The sequence below is a fragment of the Erpetoichthys calabaricus genome, chromosome 12 (assembly GCF_900747795.2).
Source record: "Erpetoichthys calabaricus chromosome 12, fErpCal1.3, whole genome shotgun sequence".
NCBI lineage: Eukaryota > Metazoa > Chordata > Cladistia > Polypteriformes > Polypteridae > Erpetoichthys > Erpetoichthys calabaricus.
Genome location: NC_041405.2, coordinates 59183494 through 59209323, shown reverse-complemented (window position 1 = coordinate 59209323; position 25830 = coordinate 59183494). Strand labels below are relative to the sequence as shown.

The 25830-nt window shown below is 35.9% G+C and overlaps 1 protein-coding gene across 16 annotated transcripts in view; it reads right to left on the bottom strand.

The window, feature by feature from the left end:
* LOC114662240 (plastin-3) overlaps positions 1–25830 on the bottom strand; it is a 132519-nt gene that overhangs the window by 64383 nt on the left and 42306 nt on the right. For 2 of the 16 annotated variants that reach the window (XM_051935443.1, XM_051935449.1), the window contains exon 3: positions 22159–22322. The exons of 4 other annotated variants lie outside the window; for them this stretch is intronic. In XM_051935443.1, coding sequence (XP_051791403.1) covers positions 22159–22322 — 164 coding nt within the window. Of the gene's footprint in view, positions 1–6062; positions 6197–6589; positions 6705–6921; positions 7001–8310; positions 8507–8929; positions 9026–11249; positions 11393–13906; positions 14073–16393; positions 16476–17880; positions 18014–19266; positions 19397–22158; positions 22323–25830 lie in introns of all 16 variants that reach the window. 10 more of the 16 variants (XM_051935442.1, XM_051935458.1, XM_051935456.1 and 7 more) reach the window with 10 other exon arrangements.

The window sequence follows — 25830 nt, the reverse complement described above, 5'->3', positions numbered from 1 at the left end:
TTTTATTGACCCAGTTGACAATGATTTCATCATTAACTTTCTCTCCATCACCAAGGTCCTCCAGTACATTTAAAGTATATCTATAATAAAAAAAAGTCAAACAATATTTAATCACATAAACCTAAACTGTGCAAATACAGCATAAAATATAGGTTCATAGGTTTATGCATTCTTATATTTATCTTGTCAAATATCTACTGTATATGAATTTTACTTAAGTAAAATTTATGCATCATCTTAGGCCTTTATCTAAGAAATTACTTTCTACAAGGACAGCGTAGATGTTACTTTTTTTAAACCACTCTAAATATTACTCTGCCATAAAATATTTTGGTTATATTCTGCAAAAATTACACTTAATATCTGATCAATAACTAATATGAAACTGTTCAAAAATGAATTCATTTTAATTTACAAATGACACAATCTTCAAAAAGGAGTATTTTTCAAAGAAAACATTGACATTCCAAGCCACAGAAAAAAGAAAAATAGGACTGTTCAAACCACTATGCTCTAACAAAACCAATAATTGTTTTCAGCAGTTTTGGTAGTAGTTACAACAGTAGGTTTTTTGAATTCCTATGGAAAATGCAATTTTGTGCAAAACCTATGCCATGGCCACACTAGACTAGCTATAAAGTTGTTGATCCATTAAATGTTGCTTTAAAAGATGACCTTACTATTAATAGGTTTTACTTTGACATTAGTATTATTCACAAACACAGTGTCACTCAGTTAATCAAAACTAAACTTAACAAATGTGATATGTTAGGTCAGAGATTTCCACACAATATCTGTTATCGTCTTAGGGTCTGAGGCAATACTTGTCTTATTTGCAAAAAGAGAAATAAAACAGACTTTGAATTCTTACACACCTCTAACAAAGTACATTAGGACCTTGGCAAACACTGCATTGAGAGTCAGGATGTGGGTTTACCATATAAAAAAGAAAAAGGCGGCTTAGATTTGGATGTGATTGACAGGCACTGTTGAACTGACCCAAGCACTGTAGACCAGTACAACTGGCCTTTGGAACACAGAATGCAATTTCTAATGTAAGCATAGAACTACCCTGTAGAGCTAATGTAGGAGGCAGAAACGCATCAGCTAGATTAACTCAGACTCATCTTACTGTAGAGCACTAGCACAAGAAGCAAACTTAGCGATCAAAGACATTCTCTTTCTTGCTTTGGAGTTTTCCCAAAGCAAAGGGCTGAAACAAGTCTGGGGCTTTACCTCAATGCAAATCTGTCTAGCAGAAAGGAAAGAAAGTGTTTTTTGTTTTTTTTTTTGGAAGACAGTGCTCAAAAGGTAGTGCCTTCTGATTTTTTAGTCTTACTATGAGAAAACACTAAAAAGGAATGAGTTTCCTCATCTGAATCTATTTACTGTATTTCTGAGTTTTCATGGACTGACCACAACATACAACACAAGGTTGCTCAAAAGTATCAAAGTACAGTCGACCCTTGATATACGACCGGCCTGACATGCGAACAACTTGATTTCCGACCAAAATTTTTGTTTCGATTTACGACCAACATCTTGCGTTACGACCTAAATTCGGTCATGTGTATCTGCTTGTGCGATTGTAAACAAACAGCCGAGAGCGTTTGTAAGCGTCAGTTGGATCCCAGTGTGTTTGTGGACATAATTTCGGTCAGTGCAGTGATTTATACAATTTTTTTTGATAATTGCTAAGGAAGGAAGTGAAGGTAACAAAGGTAAAGAAAGCGATCACAATCGAAACGAAGAAGGAAATTGTGCGGAAATATGAGAGTGGTGTTCGTGTGACCGATCCCGCTAATATGTACAGCATGTCGAAATCCACCATCTCGACAACTTTACAAAGAAAAGATTTGTATAAAGAGGCTCCTTCCAAACAATAACCACCTTCCATTTCATTCTCCTCCTCCTCCTCCATTCCTGCAGCCCAAAGATGTCAAATTAAATGGTGAGTACAGTATGAAATTGTTGTTTCTGGTAGGCTAGGCACTTTTTATAACTTTTTGGTTAGTACATTAGAAAAATTATTGGTGGTTTTGGTAAATTATGCACATTATACAACCCTTTTTTATTATGAAAAGGTTAAGTAAGTGTTGCTGTGGGAGGTTCGGAACGCATTATGGGTATTTCCATTATTTCTTATGGGAAAAATAGTCTTGACTTAGAACCAACTTGAGTTACAACCAGCCCTCGTGAACGAATTGAGTTCGTAAGTCAAGGGTCCACTGTACCTTCAGTCAAAGATCAAATATTGGCTTTTTAGTCATCATTGTCACTGGACGTTGTGCTCAACAAATGAGGTGAGCGGTCAACTGATAACCACTTAGAGGAGAGTTAACTCAGGAAGATAAACTGTTCACTGCAGGCCTCGAAAACCCAAACATGTAGTAAACTTGTTGTGTGAATGGCTAGTACAATCCTCTATTTGGAACAAGTTCAAATTTCAACTCTAGAAGAGCCACTCGTGGACAAATCAAGGATATGCTGGAAGAATTGAAAATCTTCTTTGGTCTAGAAGTGCTAGGGAATTCCTCAGGAGGAGCTATAGACTGTTTCTGGGGATGGGATGGTCTAGTCTGCACAATGGTTCATAATGCAAACCCTCACCAAGACAAGCAGATGGACAGTAAAGTGAAGAAGTATCTTGGTAGTGTTTATTTCTGGTAATTTAGAATTTAAGTACAGGGTTGGAAAATGCTTAAACATGCCACCATTGTAGAAGATGTGCACAGCATGGTATGATATACTATTCCTCCACCAACCAACAATCTGTATTCCGTTAACATACATAAATCAATCCCTAGCACAACACTACTATAATGTTACCTTGTACATTGACCATTTATCTAAAGAATATAACAGAAAGGGGAAGGAAGAAGGAAGAAAAAAAAGCAAAAAAAAAAGCACCACACTTTTACAACTACAGGTAAAATTCCATTACAACGAATATCTTTACAACGGAATTTTCATTACAACGAAGTATTTTTATGGTCCCGACAGCTTCCCCATATGACACGAGTCTATAGAAATCTCGTTACTACAATGTACATTCAGCAGATACTTTCAAGCATTTCAAGGTCTTTTGTTTACTTCGTTAGCAGTTAGTTCTGTGGCCGCAGCTCAGTTGTGCACAATGATCCCCAAACAGAAACACTGTAATTTTTTTTTCTTTCTTCAGACTTTCCTTGTACTGTTTTTTTTTTTTTTTTTGCCTTTTTTGTTTCCTGCGGTTTTCAGTGATACCTTTAAGTTATTGCTCGTCAACATCTGAATAACATCCATTGAAATTTAACTCCTTGTCACCCTCCTATAGAAACGGCAGACACGAAAAAACGATAACAGTTCATATTAGGAAAAAAAAAATAACTTTTTGCAGCTCTCGATTGCGGCAAAAAGAAAAAAGATGATGCCAGTGAATTCGAATTTCGCTATCACTATTGACACTGTCAACTTTCTTGAAAGACAGAGCAAAAAAAGTAGAAAAACTCGGGTTGCCAAACATATGTGAACTGCTGCATTTGAAGACGTCGAAAAAGCCGTTTTTATGTGGTTCAGTGATTCTCGTTCAAGAAACATTCCTATTAATGCGGCACTCATTCAAGGTAAATGTGAGGTTTGTAAAATCTCTTGGGGACCCTCAACTGGACAGCAAGCCGAAGAGCGTCCCCGAAGTACAATCTCCGCGTCTGTACTGGGCAATAACAGATATGCTGCGTCTCTCTGCCAAAGTAAACAGTGTTATGCTTGGGTCACAGATTTGCACAGAAACACAGAAGATTGTAGAGACATGAACTTTATTCAAACACTGCAAACAAACATGTCTCTTTTTCAAAAGTTTAAACGTGCTCCTTCACAAGACGGCGATGACAAATCCGTCACACAATTAAAAGTATGCAAACATATCTTCATCTTCAAAGGAGTGCGCGTCAGGAGCAAGGAAGGACAGAGATAGAGAAAGGCAAACAAACAATCCGCAACTAACAAGTGCTTTTGGACTTTTAAGTCTGCGAAGTACTGTGCAGATTACGCCGATAGATCAGCCGCAAGTAAGCCCAGCAGCAAGGGAGCGATGTGAAGTAGTCCTGAGTCTTTTTTTGAACCTGTAGGGGTGCGATCAGCCCCCCAGCTCACAACAGAAAAGATTTTGAGGGGTGATGCAAGGATAGGCGCACGGTAAATTGTAAATGCAGATACTGTAACAGGATTACTCGATCACTGACCTGGCCACGACTCTGCCTGACTGCTGTGTCTGTGTATAGCAGAGTGGTGGATCACGCTACATTAAATAACTGTGCCGCTCCTGTTTCAAGCTGACTGAGACTAAGCCTCGTGTTTTGGGGTGCAAGACGGACTTATAGCGCGACCCTGATCTTTTATGATTTGGTTCTGTGGCGCTTCATTGCAGCGCTGTAAGCCTCCTATTGCCATGCCCCAGCAACCAGAATTCCTCCCACCCAATTGCACGGCAGCGCTTCAGCCATTGGTTTTGGGCATCATTCGCACACTGTATTATCGCAAGGAAATGCTGAGAAAAATTCTCTTCAGCATAACTTGTAGGCAGGAGGAGATTAAAATGAACGCGAAAGAAGCTATTGAAATGATTCAAAACGCCTGGATACAAGGTAAAGAAAGCACTATAGTAACAAATACAGAATCTCATTACAACAAAATTTTCATTACAACGAAATATTTTTTAGTATCCTGTGAGTTTGTTGTAACGGAATTTTACCTGTATTCACTTTTTGTATGCCAGGATAGATTTTCACATCTGTGTATGCATGAATACTGATAAATGTTTAATTCATTGATCCAAAAATAAAAAGTTAAATTATTATACTAGTTAATTGATAAGACTGAATAATTTGTTGAAGCAACTATTACGTTACATACTGTATATAATGATCCCTGACAAGACATGAATGGTAGTCACATCAAGAGTGAATACCACCAGATGCAGAAATAGAAAACACTAGGGACTTACTGATCAGGATTGAAGATTCAGACAGCATCTCAACAATATATAAAAACATTTTAAAGTCTCTTCCTTTCAAAGATCCTAGGGTTCCTTGGGGAAAAGATCTAACATCTCTGAAAAGGAGTGGAAGGCAACCATTCACAGAATACACTCCAGCCTCATATGAGCAAAGCATTCAATCATCCAGCTTAAAATCTTTTTAATCGAGCACATTTATCTCAATTAAAATTGTTCAAAATGTATCCAGGGCAAGATTCAACATTGCAATTTTTGCACCAGTCTCATTGGGCCACATGTTTTGGGCTTGCACTAAATTAACATCATTCTGGACAAACATTTTTGAATGCCTATCAGACAGCCTTGGTGTCACAATCACTCCTAACCCATTAACAGCCATGTCTGGTAGATTTCTGGATGGGCTTAAATTGGAGAAGGACAATCTGATTGTAATTGCTTATACCACACACTGCTAGTACGTAGACTTGCTCAACTGGAAGAATCCCAGCCCACCTGTTATATGTCAGTGGGTAACTGATGTTCTGTATTATCTGAAATTGAAAAAATTTAATTCTCACTCAGAAGATCTGTCCAAAACGTTTTAAAAATATTGCAAGATCTAATTAATCAAATCTCAGAATAAGCATTTATATCAGGGAAAAGGACATGGCTTTATTTTCTTGTACCCTTGCTTTGCATATTTAAGACAACTGAATTATGGTTATATACTCACAGGGATTAATACGCAGCAGATTTTGTATTTCACAAATGTTTGAATTATTAAGGTGCATATCAGGTACAATAAAACGTGTATACAGCTGTTTCTAGCAAACCTTCTGATCTCTGGAGCTTTTATGGTATATGTGTAAAAAAAAAAAAAAAAAAAAATTGAGACAATTCAATGTCCATAAAAGGAAAATACAAGTCAGTGGAATGAAAACGTAGCTGCTTGTAATACCAGAAATTAAGAGAATCTAACTACAGATGATACAAAGAGATGAAGCTGGGGAGCATTAAAAAACAGCATGGGTTGACACTTGAAAATACATGGCTGAGATGCAGATGCATAAAACAAAGAAATAATTACCGTCTCATTAGCTGCCACACTAAGGCCAAGGTCAACGTTGGATTACCATCATTCAAATCTTGTCCACCAATACCCACAAGGGAAAATTTTGCAGGATGTTTTCCCAAGTCAACTGCATAGTTGCAATTTTCCAGCTAAGCACAAAATGAAAAAATGCATACTACTTATGGCAGTAATAATAGAAGTATTTACTGTATGTAAAAATAAAGTTTAAAAGACTTCATTACAAAGGATGCAATTCATCATATCTGAAAATTCATAATTTATGTCCTAAAATTTGTAATGTGATAAAAATGAATTCCCCAAGTGAATGTTTGCCCAGATTTCATATTAAAAGTGTAGCCTAGTTGCAACTGAAAGGTTTTAGAATGTGTAGAAAACAGATACATATTGCTGCATAAAACAGCATTTATCTTTTCTGAATAGAGATTTCCAGCCATATATATGTTCTAATCTAAAACTGTAAATGTTTATAATTAAAACTAGTGATAAAAATAGAAAATATATAAATTAATTGCACCACATACCTTTTTCATGTTTGCTCCAAGTTTTGGATATGGGGGTTTGTTAACCTTATTCCAATCAACTGGAACTTTAATTTTTTCATAAAGCTGTAAGATAACCAAGGCATCTTGAAGGTCTCTAAAACAAATGAAAAATTAACAAAATAATAATCTGCATTGAATTTCATCTCAGGCATTCAGATCTACCTATAAAATGTCAAGAAATGCTGTGATGTCCAAGAAATTCCAAGCATTTGTATATTAAATAAAAATATTCTTATAAAGTACATGTTTAACAATAATAACTGGTACTTTAAAATAAATGACACTCTAATCAATAAAAAACACTCACATACCCATACAAGTGATTGACATGCGGATTTACACCCAAAGAATTCATCCAGTTACGGAAGGTTCTTTCTTCACGCGTCTCACCTGAACAAAAACAAGGAAAGGTAAAGATTGTTACCCATTTTTCTTAATGTAGAAAAGCACCGAAAGGAGCAGGCTTTTTTTTTTTTTAAAAAAACTAATTATTACTTACTATGCCATACTTAATATATAGTACATTGGAAACTCTAAATACTTTAACAACATAAAGCACTGTCCTCCTTTACTTTGAGTAGACCTTTCAATCAAAATTAATGACTCTCATAAAATAAACTACAGTGTATAGACAAACTTTATAAAAATTAAAGGCAAAAGGAAACTTTTTACCAATTTCTCAGTGTATTACATTTAAAAAAAGCACTGACTGTTATCTACCAACCATCTTATAAATATTAAATAAAACAAAAGTTTCTGAAGCAGAACATGGTGTTACTTTACCTTGACACTTCTGAAAGTTCTTTTTTTTTTTTTAATTCAGATAGTTACATTACGTGAACTAAACAACAATCTTAAAACCAAACATGTCCTTGTCAAATTCAATATATTTTACAATAACAAAAAGTAGTTAGCAATATATTTTAGTAAACCAATCTTGACGGAAAGGGGCAAAAGGGTATTAAACTTTTGATTAAATTATCACCCATGGCTTCAATATTTGATATGCAATTAAATCTGTTAATGAAACTTTTCATTGCTTGATAACTTTTGATTTGCTCATGCATTTGTAACTAAATGCTCCGTTAAAGTCAAAATGCTGACAGACATCACTGAATAACTTTGATTCATTGACATTCTGAGAAGCTCAAAAAGAAGTTTTGAGACTAATAATAAAAATCAAGAGAGAAATAGGAACAACTATTTTGTAAGAGGCCCTGCTCCTTTCAAAAGTAAAATTATTAATGTTTTAGGTATTTAACCTTGATTTATTTATATCACAAGCTCTTTAAAATTACAATGCTATAAAATATTGATTATTCTCACAACTTCACATCATGTGCCCCATCATGAAAACATGCATTAACAAAACAAGTTCTGTGATTAAACTCCACTGTTACTGGGTCAACTTTGTGCAATTCTTCAGCCAGCTTTGTTCACACATGCCCTGTAAATTCAACAGATGGACTGAACTTTTTGCAGAAGTTTCAACTTGGCCCAAATCCATTTCATTTTTAAAATAGTAAAGGTTCGGTCAAATTAGTAGCCTGTACAAATACATGTAGGTTGATGTGCTATACTACTGAATATATTCTTCTGTATATGTTAGATCTGTGTAGTTCAGAACTTTAACCAAAAGTCTAAACACTGCAGATTTATAGAAATATCACATGATCAGCGAAGTTGCAAAGTAATATTACCTTCAAGCAGTTTCCAGTCAATATCTTGATTTTCTGGTTTTGTTAATGCTGGGTATTTGTTAAATAGATTGGCAACAAATGCCAAATTAAGTTTGGGGTTTCCACTGATCACATCAGTTGGAGTAACAAACTGCCTACAGCCCAGTCGATCTGCTTGTTGCAGCATGAACTCTGCTCTCTTCAAATCATCTTTCTCCTGGTAAAATTAAATACACTATATTAAACAAACATATTACAATTAACAGATTTTAGCTTTGCCTTCTAAAAAAAGATTTTATTCATCATGTATTAATTAAATATTGTATTATGCATTGTGACAGGAAAAAAAACTATGCAAAGATGAAACTCTGGCCCATAATGGAATTATTGTGGTAATTAAAATAGCCAAATATTGAAAAAGAACTATTTAGCAGGAAATATAACCATTCTGAAAAAGTTGGTGGGTAGGGTTTCTGGGCCTTTTCCATTTAAATAGATGCTATAATTGTCATTTATTCATTTACAGTATAGTTTATTGAATTTGTTTAAAGTATATTCATCTCACAGCAGTTTTGATGACTATCATTTTATAATTTCAGCTGCTTAGTTTGGTATTCAGTCTTTTGAATTTTGAACTTACATTAAAGCCAGACATGTTAATATCAATTCGTGTTTCATTTTCTTTTATTCCTTTAGGTGAAATCTGATTTAGTAGGTGGAAATAAGCCCTTGAATCCTGAAAAAAATAAAGTTTCAATACTGTTAAAAGTTATTTACATACTGTCTGCAGAATAAAGCATGTACCATTACCAGTGCTGGTAATCTACCCAACAACCATTATTGCTTATACTGCTACCGCAAATGTTGTTAAAAAAAGCACAATGTACATTGTAGCTAATGAAATAAGTAATGTTTAAAACAAAATGCTGAATGTTAGATACTGGAATAGCAGTCATGTGCATAAAGAAACAATGTCTGTATTTGAATGCTATTAGTCTATCCATCCATCCATCCTCTTCCGCTTATCCGAGGTCGGGTCGCGGGGGCAGCAGCTTGAGCAGAGATGCCCAGACTTCCCTCTCCCCGGCCACTTCTTCTAGCTCTTCCGGGAGAATCCCGAGGCGTTCCCAGGCCAGCCGGGAGACATAGTCCCTCCAGCGTGTCCTGGGTCTTCCCCGGGGCCTCCTCCCGGTTAGACGTGCCCGGAACACCTCACCAGGGAGGCATCCTGATCAGAAGCCCAAGCCACCTCATCTGACTCCTCTCGATGTGGAGGAGCAGCGGCTCTACTCTGAGCCCCTCCCGGATGACTGAGCTTCTCACCCTATCTTTAAGGGAAAGCCCAGACACCCTGTGGAGGTAACTCATTATGAAGTCTCTAGAAGTCTCTCATCCAAAAGTAGAATTCACAAACCAATCAAAGCACAAAAATGAAATTTACTCATTCAAATAATGGTTAGATAAAATAAAAGCCCTAGGACCATTTTACATATTCACAAAAGCAATATAAAAATCTTAATGGGTTCATGATTGAATATTAATACAATTTAAAAAAGTATCAACTGAGCAAGATGACTTTGCTAAGTATTCAAACTGAGCAGTAGCAGACTGTCCCAGACATAATATACATGTTTTGTTTCTGTCATTTGTAGCTATCCATATACCGCATGTGTAGTGGTTATTCAAGTATTGGCTACTCCTAAGCCTTGACACTACATATTGTTTTTTGCTGTGGTTCCCTCAGTACAGTTAGGTGGGGCCTGAACAATGATTCAAGCCCAAAAGCCCCTTACTCCCTTGGATCTGCATTCTGGTTTTTCATAACATTTGGGTCTGCAGGTGGCAAAATTCTGTACATAAAAATCGACTGAGATGGCGTTTCAGATCAGCATGGGTCCTTTTTGAATACAACACTGAAAGTGGCAGTTGTGAAGACATAATCATGGAACAGGAAACATTGTTTGTTATACAGAGTAAGGGCAAAAACTTCACGTACAGGGTCACCACAAACTGGCCTATGACCTGTTTCTGGGCAGAGAAAAAGGAAGGTTAAAAATCTCCAACATTAAGAGCACACATGCAAGTCCTCTTTCATACACTGCAAGGCAACAACTATTAACATCATGTTTACCTAGGGCAACAGCTTGGCGAACAAAGACAGTTGAACACCATTTTTCTCAACTTCAAATTTAATGTGCTATGTGCTGCACAAATGAATTTTATGGTGGAAATGTAAATTGTGTAATGGAGAAAGAAGTACTCCTCTTGCTTACATTTTTGAGTATCTTAAAATTGTTCATATTCAGTATGTTTTTGTTTCTGCTCATTTATAATGGGACATAACTAGAAGTTTCTGCTAACATTTAAAAAATTATTTACAAACCAATAAGTCTACAGTTCAGTCTCATTATGACAGAAAACTAAACTTCACAGAGAATGTTTTCACAACACATTTTTTTACTTCAGTGGGATGATTGGGATGGAGAAACGGGGAATTTCTTAAAAATGAGTGCATTTCAATATATGTCCAACATGGATGCCCACAGGTCTAATGCAACCTGTGGCCCTTGATTTAGCACCCCAGTATAAAACATACATTTAATAGTCTAACATTACAAAGAACCTGCAACATTTAAAACTAATGTGGCTAATGCCTTGGTAGGCAGAGTCCCACAAAACTGCAGAGACGAAACTTGTTTCATTAGTTACATGATTCGAGATTGATAGTGAATCCCTTGTTATTTATCATTTCTTCAATTACGCTTTCTCAAGAATCAATCACTGCTCCAGCCAGCAATAAAGATTGTTTTTTTTACAGTATCTTAAGTGCTGTTTGTTACAGTATTTTTGATACAGAACTGTAACCTTGTTAGCTCTGTACAATACCTTGTGATTATGCATGCTGTTAAAAGTGTTATGAAGGCATGATCATATGAAGAAAATAACAAAACTGTATGCACCTTTATATCAGAGCTGAAGTTGTTAATCTTGTGCCAGCCTGCATTTTCTAAATGAAAGTTTGCCCATCTCAGGAGCAGCTCCTCAGGGGAAAGTTTCATCAAATCTTCAAGGCTCTCACCATCACGAAGCAAGGCAACCAAAGCTAATGAGGGAGAAAAACAGACAAGGATTTAGCAAGGTTATAACATGTGCACACAGACACACACACACACAACATAGCATTTTGTTATTTAGCCATACTTTATCAAATTTGTAATCCATGAAAGCTAAACTGTAGGTATATTAGTCACATAGGATGGTATTAGAGTCTATGGATGGCCTTGCAGTAAAAGCATTTTACACTAACATAGTACTCAAGCTTTTCATTCATACCAAATTACCAACATTTTATTGCAATAAATAAACAATCAGAAGATACAGCTTTTAAATATGGACGTACACGCATAGCAATAGTATGATTTTTATGGAAATACATTTTTAAACTGCACTGTTAAAAAACTATTAAAAGTCTAATTGCCTAAATATGTTTTTATGAAAATCCTTACACTAAATTAAACAGGAACTTTATAAACATTTAAAATGCACATGTATTAACTAATGTGTGCTACAGTACATAGTGTTTTAGGAGATATCTCACTTTTTTGCATACCTTATAACTACTATATATTTTTTATAATATGGAAAATGCATTTTTCAAAGCCATAACAGTTTCTTATACCCAAATATCTTTTTTTGCCCTACAGGTAAATTTTTTTCATCTCTAGGCCAATATAATGCCTTTGACTTATCAAGTGTAAAGCATGTTATTTTGTTTCCCAGTATAACTTATCTAAAATATTTGCTGAAATTTAGCCTATTGCAAAATTTCTTAGAAACAATAGTTAAAACATAATCACTAATTATTGTCTGTTATTTTTATTGAATTTGCACATTTTGAAGTTTATCTGGGTGGCACGGTGGCGCAGTGGTAGCGCTGCTGCCTCACAGTTAGGAGACCTGGGTTCGCTTCCCGGGTCCTCCCAGCCTGGAGTTTGCATGTTTTTCCCATGTCTGCGTGGGCTTCCTCCCACAGTCCAAAGACATGCAGGTTAGGTGGACTGGCGATTCTAAATTGTCCCTAGTGTATGCTTGGTGTCTGGGTGTGTTTGTGTGTGTCCTGCGGTGGGTTGGCACTCTGCCCGGGATTGGTTCCTGCCTTGTGCCCTGTGTTGGCTGGGATTGGCTCCAGCAGACCCCCCGTGACCTTGTGTTCGGATTCAGCAGGTTGGGAAATGGATGGATAGATAGATGAAGTTTATCTGAACAGTTTCAGCATCAGATAACAAACACATGAATTAGTAGCAAGGACTATCTACTGACCTGAATCAGACGATTTTAATTTAATATGCTATAAGGTGATTTATATGCTGCTCATATGCCATTATTGACAAATAACTAGCACTGGAACGAAAATGGTGGCACTTTTGGAACTGTATTTGAGACCCCAAGTTAGCTGGCTTGCATGGTTCAGCTCTCATTACTGTTTGGCTGTTAACATAAACAGTTAAGGGTTCTGAATCTTAAAAAAAATGAAAGGAAAAGGAGCATGTTCAATTAGTAGCAGTAACTGGGAATTAAGAAAGGGGCTGGAACAAAAACCTGCAAGCACTGCGACCCCCTAGGTTCCAAGTTTGACACCCCAATTTAGACCTCTAATCATCCCAGTAGTAAGCAATCCACACTCTTCTCTGCATGAATGTTACAGGTGGTGGACATGACTAACCACGGTTTCACAAAACAAATCTCTCTTCTTGATCATAAAAAAAAGTCAGGAATAAGGACCTTGGTTTAAAACCACAAATTTGGACACCCTCAACACAAATACATAAAATTACATAAACCTCTGAAACTGTTTGAAACATACATTGCTAGCCACGCTTTAATTACACACTTGCCGCTCTTTCCCTTTTACTGACCAAGCAACAGTTATCACTTACAGCTTTTATATTATTAAAACTTGTTCTCCAAGATTTAGTTGCATTTATCTTCAAAGGTCACATAATCTTACTGTAACATTTGAAGAGTTTTGTTTTCTCAATAGGATATCAGGCAACACTCTAATCGATAATATCAATGACCAATACTATATACAACGATAAGGATTTTTTCACCTGTGCAACAGTTATAAAACAACTTATTCTGACTTGCATCACATTCAAATTCAGCTTGCAGATTTAACTATTTTTCTACAACATGCAGAAGAATATTGTAATATTTTATCACAACACTGATAGGTCTTAATATAAATATATATGTGTAGCTTAATATTCACTAGCACTGCTATACCCCTGGTTAGACTGCTTCCTCATTCACATTCACAATTGCAGGTTATGTGCAATGGATGAGTGAATGGCAGGTTTTCAATTGTCTCCCCTTTTCCAGTGGAAATGCGTTTTTCATAATAATGATTCACTTGATATTGCTTATAAATGGCAATCTTTATAGCTGATCCAAGAACAGAATGCAGTTGGGTGAAAAGTACTTTCAATACAAATGCTGATAAAGGACAATTATCTGCATGCAATGATACCGGTTCCTACCACACAAAAACATAAAAAGAAACACATCTTTTAAAAGGTGTCTGCATAAGTTATTTTACAAATAAATGGGAACATACCTTCGTTTTTGCTGAGTTCAATATCAGCGAAAAGACCAATCTTAATAATCTGCCACAGCAAACCTAAAACCAAATGAGGCTTCCCTTCTCTCAAGTCGAAGGCACCAATGTTGACAACGTGACAGCCAATAGCAGATGCAGAATTTAATGCCAAGTTGAGATTTTCCTAAATAAAAATGAAAAACATTCACCTAATCAATTTATTTTGATTACAGCAATTCTCTTAGAAAGGGCCACTAAGCAGTGATATTTAATAAGCTAACTAACATCCATAACATTTTTCTTAATAATACTGAGCACTTAATAGCAGTTGATAACTGTTAATCACTTTTTGGTGTCACCAATAAATAAACTTCAAACATTGTCTTTTTTGAAATTGGTAATCTTGACCAGTCAACAATTAAACATTTTTATAACTGTGATATCTTTCAGAAAGAATGAGAGAAAAAAAAACACAAAGCCTATTGTTTTAATCTTATTAAGCATTTGTTTTAGATGGTGCACTACTTTTTCAGACAGAGATTAGATTAATTTTCTCTCTTAATATTTGACCAACCAGCAAGCACATGAAGCCGATGTCATATTGCATGACTTCTAGTTGGAGGGGGTGTCCAACATGACGACTGCAGTCGCTGACCTCTTTGCTGGAGCATAATTTACTCCATGAGAAATTACTTGGCATGCCAAATTGCGAGACTGCATGACAACTTTCCATGACAGCTTCACCACTTCCAAAGGATTACAGTTGTGAGAAGGGTTAACAGGTATGGCAAGTTCAGCTGCAATCTTGCCCTTTTTCATTTTTCAGTTCTGTCATGGGATGTATAGTGTGGAAGTAACCCCCGAGGAAGACAGGAATAGTTCAATCAATCAGTCTTTATTCAGTCACAGATCAGTACATGGACTCATGCAAAGCAGAAGAGCAAAGTTTCCCGGTTTCAATTGGCTTTTAATATTCATTTTCCTCCCTCCCCCTTACTTATGAAACAGCATCTAAGCATTTCATCAAATTGGCCAACCATTTCTTTATTGTGTGTGGGTCAAGAGGGGCCCCAAAGTAGGAAAGGTCATCTTTCCTGTGTCTAACAGACGTGTTCCTAAAGAAGGATGAGTATGATATACAGAGAGAAAAAAGCAAACATCCAAATTACAAAGATTTTTGCTAAAAGTGGAGAAAGGATGAAAGAGAAAATACATCAGAATTCTGTAATGGGATAAAAGCTTGTTCAGAAAAAGGATAACTGAATACAAGGAATCAAACCCAGTCAACAACAACAATACAACATAAATCTATGCAAATTTACATATTGCATTTTGGAGAGATTTTTATCCATCACATCTTTAATGATTAAAATGCTGGATTTTAACAGCCCATATGATACTTGACTACAGAGTGCTCTGAAACCAGCGAACTGATTACAAATTGAGTCATTTACAGTAAACATAACCAGTTAATCAAATTCCAGTCATTGCACCCAGTTACTGGTAAACTGTTCAATCAGGTGCAGTTTTACACAGTCCCACGAAAAGGTATTTGTACACTTCCAGATTTCCTCTATCATTGCAAATTTCACAGTAAATATTTTCAGGTCTTCAACCAAAATATAAGATAATGGAGGTTGATTACTATATGCATTTTTGGTTTCTATGTTACAAAAAGACAAAATATGAGGTTAAATCAAAAACTAAACAAAAACTGAAAATTACATGGTAGGCAAAACGAACAGAAGCTGATGCAATACAAGTTTGCAATAGCTGATGGGTAGTTCAAACATGTACACCACAGCACTCTGCGATTAGTTGAAACCAAGGTCAAATGAACATGGACACTCCACTGCAGGACTGCGCCATTGTTGAACAACCTGCCATAGTGAGATTTCTTTGGGGAGACAGAGTGAAACCCTCCCTTATTTTAAATTTGAATCTTTCTAGTTTAAGCAAGCCGAGATATTTTCCAAACAGTATCCAGCTGAACTTATAACAAAGGAATGTGGCTAGAGAAGCAATTTCACTGTCCTATGTATATGTCACAATAAAATTTACTGAACATTACTTGGGTGAAAGGCCATATGCAAAAAAAATAAATAAATAACACACACCACAGACAAGGCTTATTTGTCATTTCTTTGAATATTACTGCTGAGCAAAATTTCAATTACACTTTTATTTTCACTTACATTTTACTGCCAACGATAAAATAAGAACTTATCACTGAATAATTTCAAAGTTGTCTACATTAAGCTGGGCAGGAAATGAAAGCATGAAGGACGTTCATGTGGTTTTGGCTCATGTTCTCTAAAATTATGAACCCCTTAACACGTCATTCAATATGCTTATATCTTACAGTCATATGTATTCAAAAAATGTTCAAGTTAACTATGAACACCACAACTCTAGTATATCTGGTTTGAACCTTTATACATCTGGACATTTAATTAACAAAAGCAACCAGATATGTAGATAGTAAACGTAATGAAATGTTATTACCTGTATGGTAAATGGTGTCAGTTTCTTCTTGTTTATTGCTCTCTCATCAATGGTATCAGGTACAGAAAGATTAATCATTTTACTATAAAAGACAGAGATTTAGGCAAAATTTCAAATAAATCAGAAAGATCTGCTATAAAACAGGCTTTAAAAATAATTCAACTGTTTTTAAGTACAATTTTAATAATTGTACTGAAATTTAAAAATACAACTGTACTTTAAAACTGCTTGTGACTCAGGTTTGTCAAAGTTTGCCCTGAGCCACTATGATAAACTTGAGCCCATATTTGTTTGCAATGGTATCAAGAGGAAGAATGTCCTTTATTCTGGATATGGAATTTGGAGGGAGCAATGCAGTTACTGGTTAACTTGCCTATCATATCCAGTCCACAACAGCTTTGCAAGTGGTACACTGCACAAACTGTGGGTTATTTTTTGTTATTCAGAAGTCACCTAATAAATTGCCTTTAAACATAGTGCTATGTACAACCTGCTAACCTGGGTTCACTGGCTTTTAATTTAAAAGGCTTCAGGCTTTTGTCATAAAACAAAAATCTCATTGTAAGAAAACGTCATTGTCCTGAAGAAACAAAATGCATCAGTGCCATTCTTTAAGTTTCATATTCTTACAGAAAGCACTATAAGCTTTCTGAGTTTGAAAACAAGGATGTATTAATGTTTTTTATTGAGACTATGCAGGTTTTCATGTTTACCAACAAATACTGCTTTGCTTTAAATTTCTAAAACCTGCCTTTAATTTTAATAATAAAACAATTACTAACATAGAAGAGTCAATCACAGGCCCAACTTGCTTATTCTATCTAATATTAATAAATTCTTGCAATGTTTTAAAAAGGTTTTAGACATTCTCTAAGATAGAATTTGTTTTTTACAAATTTGAGGTAATACAGAATTTCTCTTATTCACAAAGTTATGGAAGGTGGGATGCAGGCATCACTTTTAATTAGTGCGTAAGTGAAGTATGCATGGGTCTTTCTGTGTGAGTATATGTGTGTCTTTTATGCTTAAGGTGCACGAGAGTAGGCCAACCAACAATGATTGTAGTTTACCTTACTCACCCCATGATAAAATTACTCTTTCATTCTGCTGATAAGAAAGCATATTTTAATTTGTGAATAAATAGGTACAAAACTAATTTACCAGATCACAAACATGAGCAGAGAACAATAATCACATATGTAAAAACACCTAAATCACATCTGTTTTCATAATTGTGTATAATAATGATATGGACAGGTTTACAAAACTGTTTGTCTGCAAAAACAGTTTTAATCAGGTAAACAGTGTTAAGCAGCTAAAGGGCAACTTTTTTGCAAATGTGTGCTTTGGATTAACTTTTGCACTTTTTTAAATGATTTTGAAATCTTTAAAATGTCAGGTCTACATGTCACATTATGATATATATTTTAAAAATTAACTTAAAGTTTTTTTTGACAGCTTTAAAGTATTCTACTTTTTTTTCTTACCATAGTACAATGCCATCACCAACAGCCTTAAACAATGAATCTGTATTTGGATTCATTGGAATGATGTGTTTACAGTCTGGGTCATTTTCCAAGGCCTTATTTATCCAGTTGACAAATGCATATCTCTCTTCCTCTGTGTATGAAAGTATAAAAAGGACAAGTTAATACATTTACTTTTTGCACAGATTTTCAAAGATCAAAAAATAGAATGCAGCATCATATATTAAAGTGGTACTGTATACCTTCTTAATATAAATTGCTTGTGAGCAATCAGGCTGCAGTTTTGCTTTCTGGAGCTAATTCGATTACACAGTAAACACACTTTCAGACAGATGCTGAAAGATACTTTAAAAGATGCAGGATCAGATGCAGCTGCACATACAGCTTTGAACAAGTTTCATATCTCATGGTAATGAAACCTTTAGAGCTGGATAATTGCCAATACAAACAGTTCACTCCAAGTCTGGCTTTTCTCTCTTACAGATGGTCTATGGCCCCACTCTGCAGCTCAACAGTGCTGAATAAGACACCTTTGATTTCCCCCCAGGAACTCACAACTAAATTCAAATTCGTGAAGATGTTTCTCACATTTGCTGTGTGTCTTTAAATGACTCCTAAATTGTTCCTGTAAGTTCAAGAATAAACTATGTTTAAAATAACTTTTCTGAGTGTTATATGTGTTGCCTAGAACCCAATATGTACACAAAAATACCTACATACTCTAAGTGTCAAGGAACGAGGACAAGCATCCTGGCCAGGAAGCCCGAATGGAAGGACAGCGGGAGTGGAGGCATCCCATTCAGAATGTCTTGCAATCTTCATCTCGGAGTGAAGAAAAATGGATGGCTTAAGCAAAAGTGATACTGGGAGCAGTTAATTTCCCTGCAAGACATGTGTCAGTGTCCCTTCTAGGCTAATCCCAGTCAGCACAACCCCAGAGTGCAAGGGAATTTGGATACGGAGCTGGTTCCCTGACGGGGTCCTTGGGGGCCACCAGAAGGTGCTGTCAGGGAGGACCCAGAAGTAATCCCAACAACCATTGATGTGACACCAGAAGTATTTCCGGACCAGATTTAAAAGAAACCCTGCCGCCTCACCTTGGGAAGTCAGACTCAGGAGGTAGTGGGAAAAACTCACCTGGAGCAGCAGCAGAAGTGAAAGATCATGTAATTTATGTATAGCTGTTATTTTGAATGAATTTATTCTTGAAAGGTATTGGAGAAGATAAAAAAAAAAAAAATTAAGACTGGAGTCGTGTTGGGTGATATTGTGTCTGGGGCTCAGTTGCGCCAACTACTGATTATAATACATACATAACTATATATACACACAAAAATGTTGCTAAACAGCAAAAGGTAAACATTTTGCAAAAACACTCGACAGCACCTGAGAATGAATGCTGGGTTCCTTCGCTGGATAACTCTGAAGTTCCCCCAATGGCTAAAATCCCTTCTTTCCGGTTGATGGCCTTACGGAATGTTTTAGCAATGTCACTGCTCTTAAGCTCATGGAAAATCTAAAAGAAGAGAAAGACTTAAAATCAAATCCTTATTAGATATTTAAGGTTCTACAGATTCAAAAGAGACTAAACTTTTAATATTATAGAGCTGTACCAACACTGAGGGCTGCCTCAAGAATTTAGCGTACATTTGCTAGCAGCTTAGAGTAGCCTACAATTTCAAAAAATGTTTAGAGTCTCATTCAGTTTAATTTATTTTGTGTTCTTTATTTTTACAATGGAAACTGTACACAATTGATTTACATTTTAAATTGTTTGTTTGCCAAGTTTTCACAATTTTATATTATCAAGTGTCATTCATAACAGATACACCTGGAAATCAGAATTTACACTCAATTAGAGGATATACAAAACTTTAAAATAGTGTGAAATATCAATACTTTACAATCAAAAATACTGGCAGATTGTTGGTGGTTACGTCAGATTTAAAAAATACTCAATGAAAAGTTCAGAATCTACAGTATGTTGAAGTCTTAAGTAAGAATTGTTGGTTACAATGAGATCTGATGGATGGATGCCTTGCCAATAACCTGTAGATAATGCAGGCATAACATTATTTTTTGTTTCTTGACTCTTCTTAAAAAGTTAGGTGACATTTTACTTTCAGTACTCTGTGCATTTTACTACTTTTACTTTACAGTTACGACAATCATTTACTTACTGGAATGCCTTGAACTAGTAACAGAAGTGAGTTGTTGGGGCAGAGGTTCACTAAGGCCACTAATGTTACAGAGTGTTCTCTGCAACTTTGGTGGATTTTCAATAACTTGTATTTAAGACTTATTTTGCCATCAGAAAAAGCTATCAAATGATAAAAAAAATAGCCAAATACAACCTCTCTTAAGGTAAATTTGAAATGGAAAGATAACCAGTAATGGAGGTAGCATAGGATGTTTCCCTTTAAGACTGTTTCCAAACATTCACTGGTGTTTTAAATAGGATTTTTTTTTCAGATGTGAAAGGTTTCTACAGTATGCTGAATCAAATATACCCCAAATAAAATTGACTTTCCCAGCATATTTCCTTGAAGAATGAGCGTACCAGATATTTTAATAAAATTGCTCCACAGTGTGAAAAGCTGTTTTATTTGGCCAGACAGGACAATGAAGGCAGGTGTTTTTCCCATTTTATGTGAACTTTCCCAAAAAAAAGAGTAACATTTGATACACAAATGGAGACAAGTATACAGTATGTAGTTAAACTAGCAACATCAACTTAACATATGTAGCTGTAGTACTTTGGCTAACCACAAGGTGCCAGCAAATCTATGTACAATTAATGAGCAGAGCTTTGTAAGGGCATTTTAATGGGTTGTTTCAATTTTATATTTACCTAATGATTACGGAAGCAATAATTTGTTAATCCAAATTTACAGTCACAGAGAAGCAGAGTTTACTCCAGCACTATCCAACATAAGGCAAGCACTAATCTTTATTCAAGGTCTTGTTACAGTATAAAGCACTTTACAGTGGCTCTCTTTCTCTTTTTTTTAATCTTTTTAAAATTTACTTAGAATTAATAAATTACATTAAACCATTAATAATAATATTAATTAGTAATATTAGGATTTGGCCTCTGGCTTTCTATCAAATGTTTTTGAATGAATTTTTAAACTAAACTGAAGAGATGCTGCTGTCAATTCAGACCCAGACCCGTGCACCAGCCTGCCTCAACTGCCTCTCAGACACGCTATGAACTTGAGAAATGCCACATGGTGAGAGTAAAAGATCCGATGGCTGCCTATATTTATAACACAGAATATAAAAAGACTTTAAAAAATATTGGATGTTTTAAATATTCCTGTATTTGCTTGGTAGTACTGCAATCACTACCACCTAAGCATCCCTGTTACACCCTGTCAGAAGAGCTGCTCGTCCGTAAATGAAATTGGGCCAAAGGGCGAATGGCCGGAGAAAGGATAGAAACTGCAAGCTCATCTGGAGATGGAACAGCCGAATGTCCAGAGAGAGGACTAAATTAGTTATGGCTAGCTCGGGTACTGTGATATTTGAGTACTGTGAAGAACTGGCTTATTTCAGAAGTTAATTTAATGCTGGACTATTTATTTATTTCCTTTGTGAAATTTGATTTTCTCATTGGGGACACAAAGTGTTATGTATCTATCACTCCTCATACACACTACAACAGCAGGTCAATTTAGATCTGTGAATTACTAAATCACACACACACACAATTATGCATGAACCATTATTGAAATAGTGATAACCATTCCTTTAAAAAAAGGAAGTTCATTACAGGAAGAAGGAAACTGGCTATGTTATTCCCTTGGCTTGCACTTCAAGGAGTCATGCATCCTACTATCTAAAAGAAAGATGTTAAGTAAATTGGACACAGCAACCATTATGGAAAAGAAAAACAAAACAATAAAAGAAAAGTTTGATAATGTGAATGGACTAAATTAAAAATTCCAGGTATTATACAACAGTAACTATTGTCATTTGAAAATATTGATAGATGACTATGTCTTACTCTAAGGATTTTGAAGTGCATGCACACAAAAATACTGTACATAAAGATGAAAAGATTTCAGTATCTTTCCATCTCAAATCCAAATTGCTCTAATGTACAATGGAAAAAAGAAATGTTAATTTCACTCTAGAGGTAAATATTCAAAGCCCACCAAAGGTACATTTCTACATGTTTTACATGGGTTAATGAAGCTTAAATCCTCACCCTGAAGAATTTTCGGTAACTTTAAACAACTAATAAAATTTAACATTGATCTCACAAGTGCTTACAGAAACAAACTCATCAAAGCTAATTTTGCCATCCTTGTCTTTGTCTCCCTCCGTCATCAGTCTTTGAATTATTTCTCTCACTTTATAACCGGGAAGTGGAAGATTTGCTTCTCTGAATAGTTCATGGAGTTCATAATCAGAAACGAAGCCATTACCATTGAGATCTATGGGAGAAAAAAAAAAAACATTATCAATTTTAGCATTCCTAACAAGTAACTATTAGTTCAGACACTATCATCTGAACAACACCTGCAGTATTATAGATTCACTTATTGGTATTTTGAGGTCAATCCTCTTCAGCATTTTTAATGGGAAATTAGATTTTTACCATCTAATTTCCAATTGCAGATTATACCCCTTTCATAATCTGTTACATGTTGCATTCAAACAGAGCCCATAAGCATTAGGATTCTACTTAGTATATATTATAATCACAAAATTGTGTCTGCTTCCAACTGCAATTTTGTTGCTTCCAAATAACGTTTTTATGCGTAAAATTGCCACAGTATTATTATATATATCCTTCTGCTTTACAAAGCTAATCTATTTCTGAAACACTCTTTGCAAGCAAATGGGGCCAAGATTCAAATACACAGCCCCACTCTGTCCAGTTCTGCAGGCTGTAGTGAGGTGTACTTGGTATGACTGAGAACATGATCTGTATGATGGTGGTGGTTTTAAAGAACTTGGGGACAACTGCCTGCCTCAGGGAAATACTGAAGGTGTCTATCAGCTCATTTGCATATTCCTCGATTACACAGCCAGGTATGTTGTCGTGTCCTGCAGCTTTGCGTGGGTTTACATTCAACAAAGCTCTTCTCACGTCCACACTGGACAAATACTGTACCTACTCTTCAAGTGGGGGGATGGACTTCCTGGTAGGTATGTCATTTAGGGCATCAAACCATGCATAGAAATTGTGTAGGACATCTGGAAGGTAGGCATCACCAGTGCAGACAAGTAGTGTGGTATTGTAATCTGTGATGACTAATTCCCTGCTACATTTTCCATGTGTCTCGTGTTCCCAAAGTGGATGTGGATTTTCTTGCCGTACTCTCACTTAGCTGCTATGATGCCCAGAGATAGGCAGTTCTGACAGCTACCTTGTCACCCAATTTAAAGGCAGCATTACAGTCTTTTAGCAGGGAGCATACCTCTAATGTCACCTAAGGTTTCAGGTTTGCTTGTGTTCTGAAGGTCTCCGAGACAGTCACATTATCTACAGGTATGCACTTATTAACATAGCCAGTGGCTGATGATGATCCTCTAAGTTGATCTGTTGGCTGTAAGTGTCAGATGCTTTAAACGTGGCACAGCCCGTGTTATCAAAATAGTCCTGCAAGGCTGAAACAGCTCACTCTTGCCACACCCTGATCTGTTTGAGAGTTGGTGTGGACAATTTAAGCAGTGTTCTATATGCAGGCAGTAGCATCACTGAAATATGATAAGAAAAATTGAGATGTGGTACTAGTTTGGCTTCCTAGGCTTTCCAAGAGTTTGTAAAAACAAGGTCCAGTTTGTTCTTTACCCTGGGTGGAAAGTTCCCGTGTTGATCAAAGCTGTGGAGAACTGTCTTCAAGTTTATGTGATTAAAATCTATAGCCACAATAATAAAAGCATCAGGACACGTGGCTTGCAGCTCTGTAACAGTTCTTAAAAGTAGACCATGCTCATTTTTAGAATTGACTCTCGGATGGATGTAAACGGCCAGAATAAACATAGTATACTCCGGTGGTAGGTAAAAAGGATTGCACTTTACCGTTAGGCATTCCAGCATTAGAGAGCAGTGGCTTAACTCTTCTGCAGCGTTTCCGCACCATTCATATAACCACACACCTTACTGGTTGTTGTAGCAGCTCTGTCCGCTCAGAAAGCATTCAGCCCATCCAGGTGAATGGCCACATCAGGGATGTTTTTATTATTACTGAAATGTGGCTGCATAACAACGGCACAGTCCCTCTTCTCTCGCTGGGTTATCTGTTGAAATTATAGGTCACCCAGTTTGTTGTTCAGTGAGCGAACACTTGAAAGCAGGATAGAAGGCAGCACTGGCCTGACTGGACTATTTTTTATATCCTAAGGTGGACACGAGTTTGTTTACCTCGCTTCTATTTTCATTCACATTGTCTGTGGCTGAAACAGTCCTTGCTTTTGATAGACAATCTGTGTAAAGCTGTGGTCTGTGATGTATGTTTAGCAGTGATCGCTGATGTAAAGCAGCGTATAGCGACAGTAGGTTTTCCACAGTTTACACAGTACAATCAACACAAGAGACAAACATTTAGCACCGAATTCTTCAGTTCCAGAGCAGCTACTACATCTTCATGCACTGCCATCTTACTGGAATCTACAGGTACAATGTAAAAAAGTGATCAAGAATGCTCATAAGAGGTTAGGTTATATAGCATGGTTGTGTAACATACAGATCATGTGAGGTTATAATGCACCAGTGAGACCTCATCTGGATCACGGTCTTTAGCTTTGGTCTCCATATTACAAAAAAAGATATAGCAACACTAGAAAAAGTTCAGAAAAGAGCAACTAGGTTTTATTCTGGGATTGAAAGGAATGAGCTGTGACAAAAGGTTGAAGCAGTTGAACCTTTTCAGTTTAAACAAATGGAAATTAAGAGGTGACAAAACTTAAATGTTTAAAATTATGAAGGGAATTAGTTGAGTGGATCCCTATAGTTGTTTTAAAATAAAGTCTTCTCTTTGAAGTGTAGGTTATGTCCATGTACAATGTGAAGGAGCATCAGCCATTATGTGTCTAGGTTATACTTGACACCAGGCCTTAAGCCTAAGTTATATCTAGAGGTACCTGTGTGTTGTTCATGCCAAAGCTAGGGTGGAGAAGAGGAGTGATAGGTTGTGCAGGCATCATTTATAATAGATGAGTGTGTGGATAAGGTCTGTGTGTGTGTGTGTGTGTGTCTTTCTGTATGTATGAAGTTTAGAGTGACAGAGTAGACCAATCCAATAATGAACCTGGTGAGTTACACCCATCCCACAATAATGCATTGGATAAAGTCAACTTTGTTTAGCTTTAAATTTTGCATAGGAATGCTTCAATCAGATTTTTTAGGGCTAATACTGACCACCAATATCATGTTACAAAGTCAATTCAATTTTTCTTTAAAAAAAAAAAAAAAAAAACACACACACTTTTACACTAAGCTCCTGCATAACCAGATGCTGAGAAGCCTTATGTTCTACATTAAAGTGCTACCTCTGGAATTTTTTTTGAACTATAGACTTCAGGTGTTACAAATTTTGTATGTTTATTGTTCAGTGACCATAAAAGTACTTAAATAAAAAAAATTGCTTAAAATACATAATTTAACTAATAACATATGTAAAGAAAATGTGTCCATACTACATATTTCATTAAAGAAAATAAAATGTTTCTCCTAATTGCAACATGTCATACTGCTTAATTTCTTCTGTAATGTACTTACCTGAAACAAAGCCCAATTAAAAAAGCAGTTCTCATCCTTTGTCTAACAAAAAACATACACATTCTCGCACATTGATTTGATGAACTGCTACTGGTAGTTATATACTGCTTTAGTGTAAAAATACACTTAATAGGTTTTAATAAGTTTTGATCACTATTTGCACTACAGCTTGTTCTACTGTTAAAATATACATTTATTTATATAGGCTATTTTTT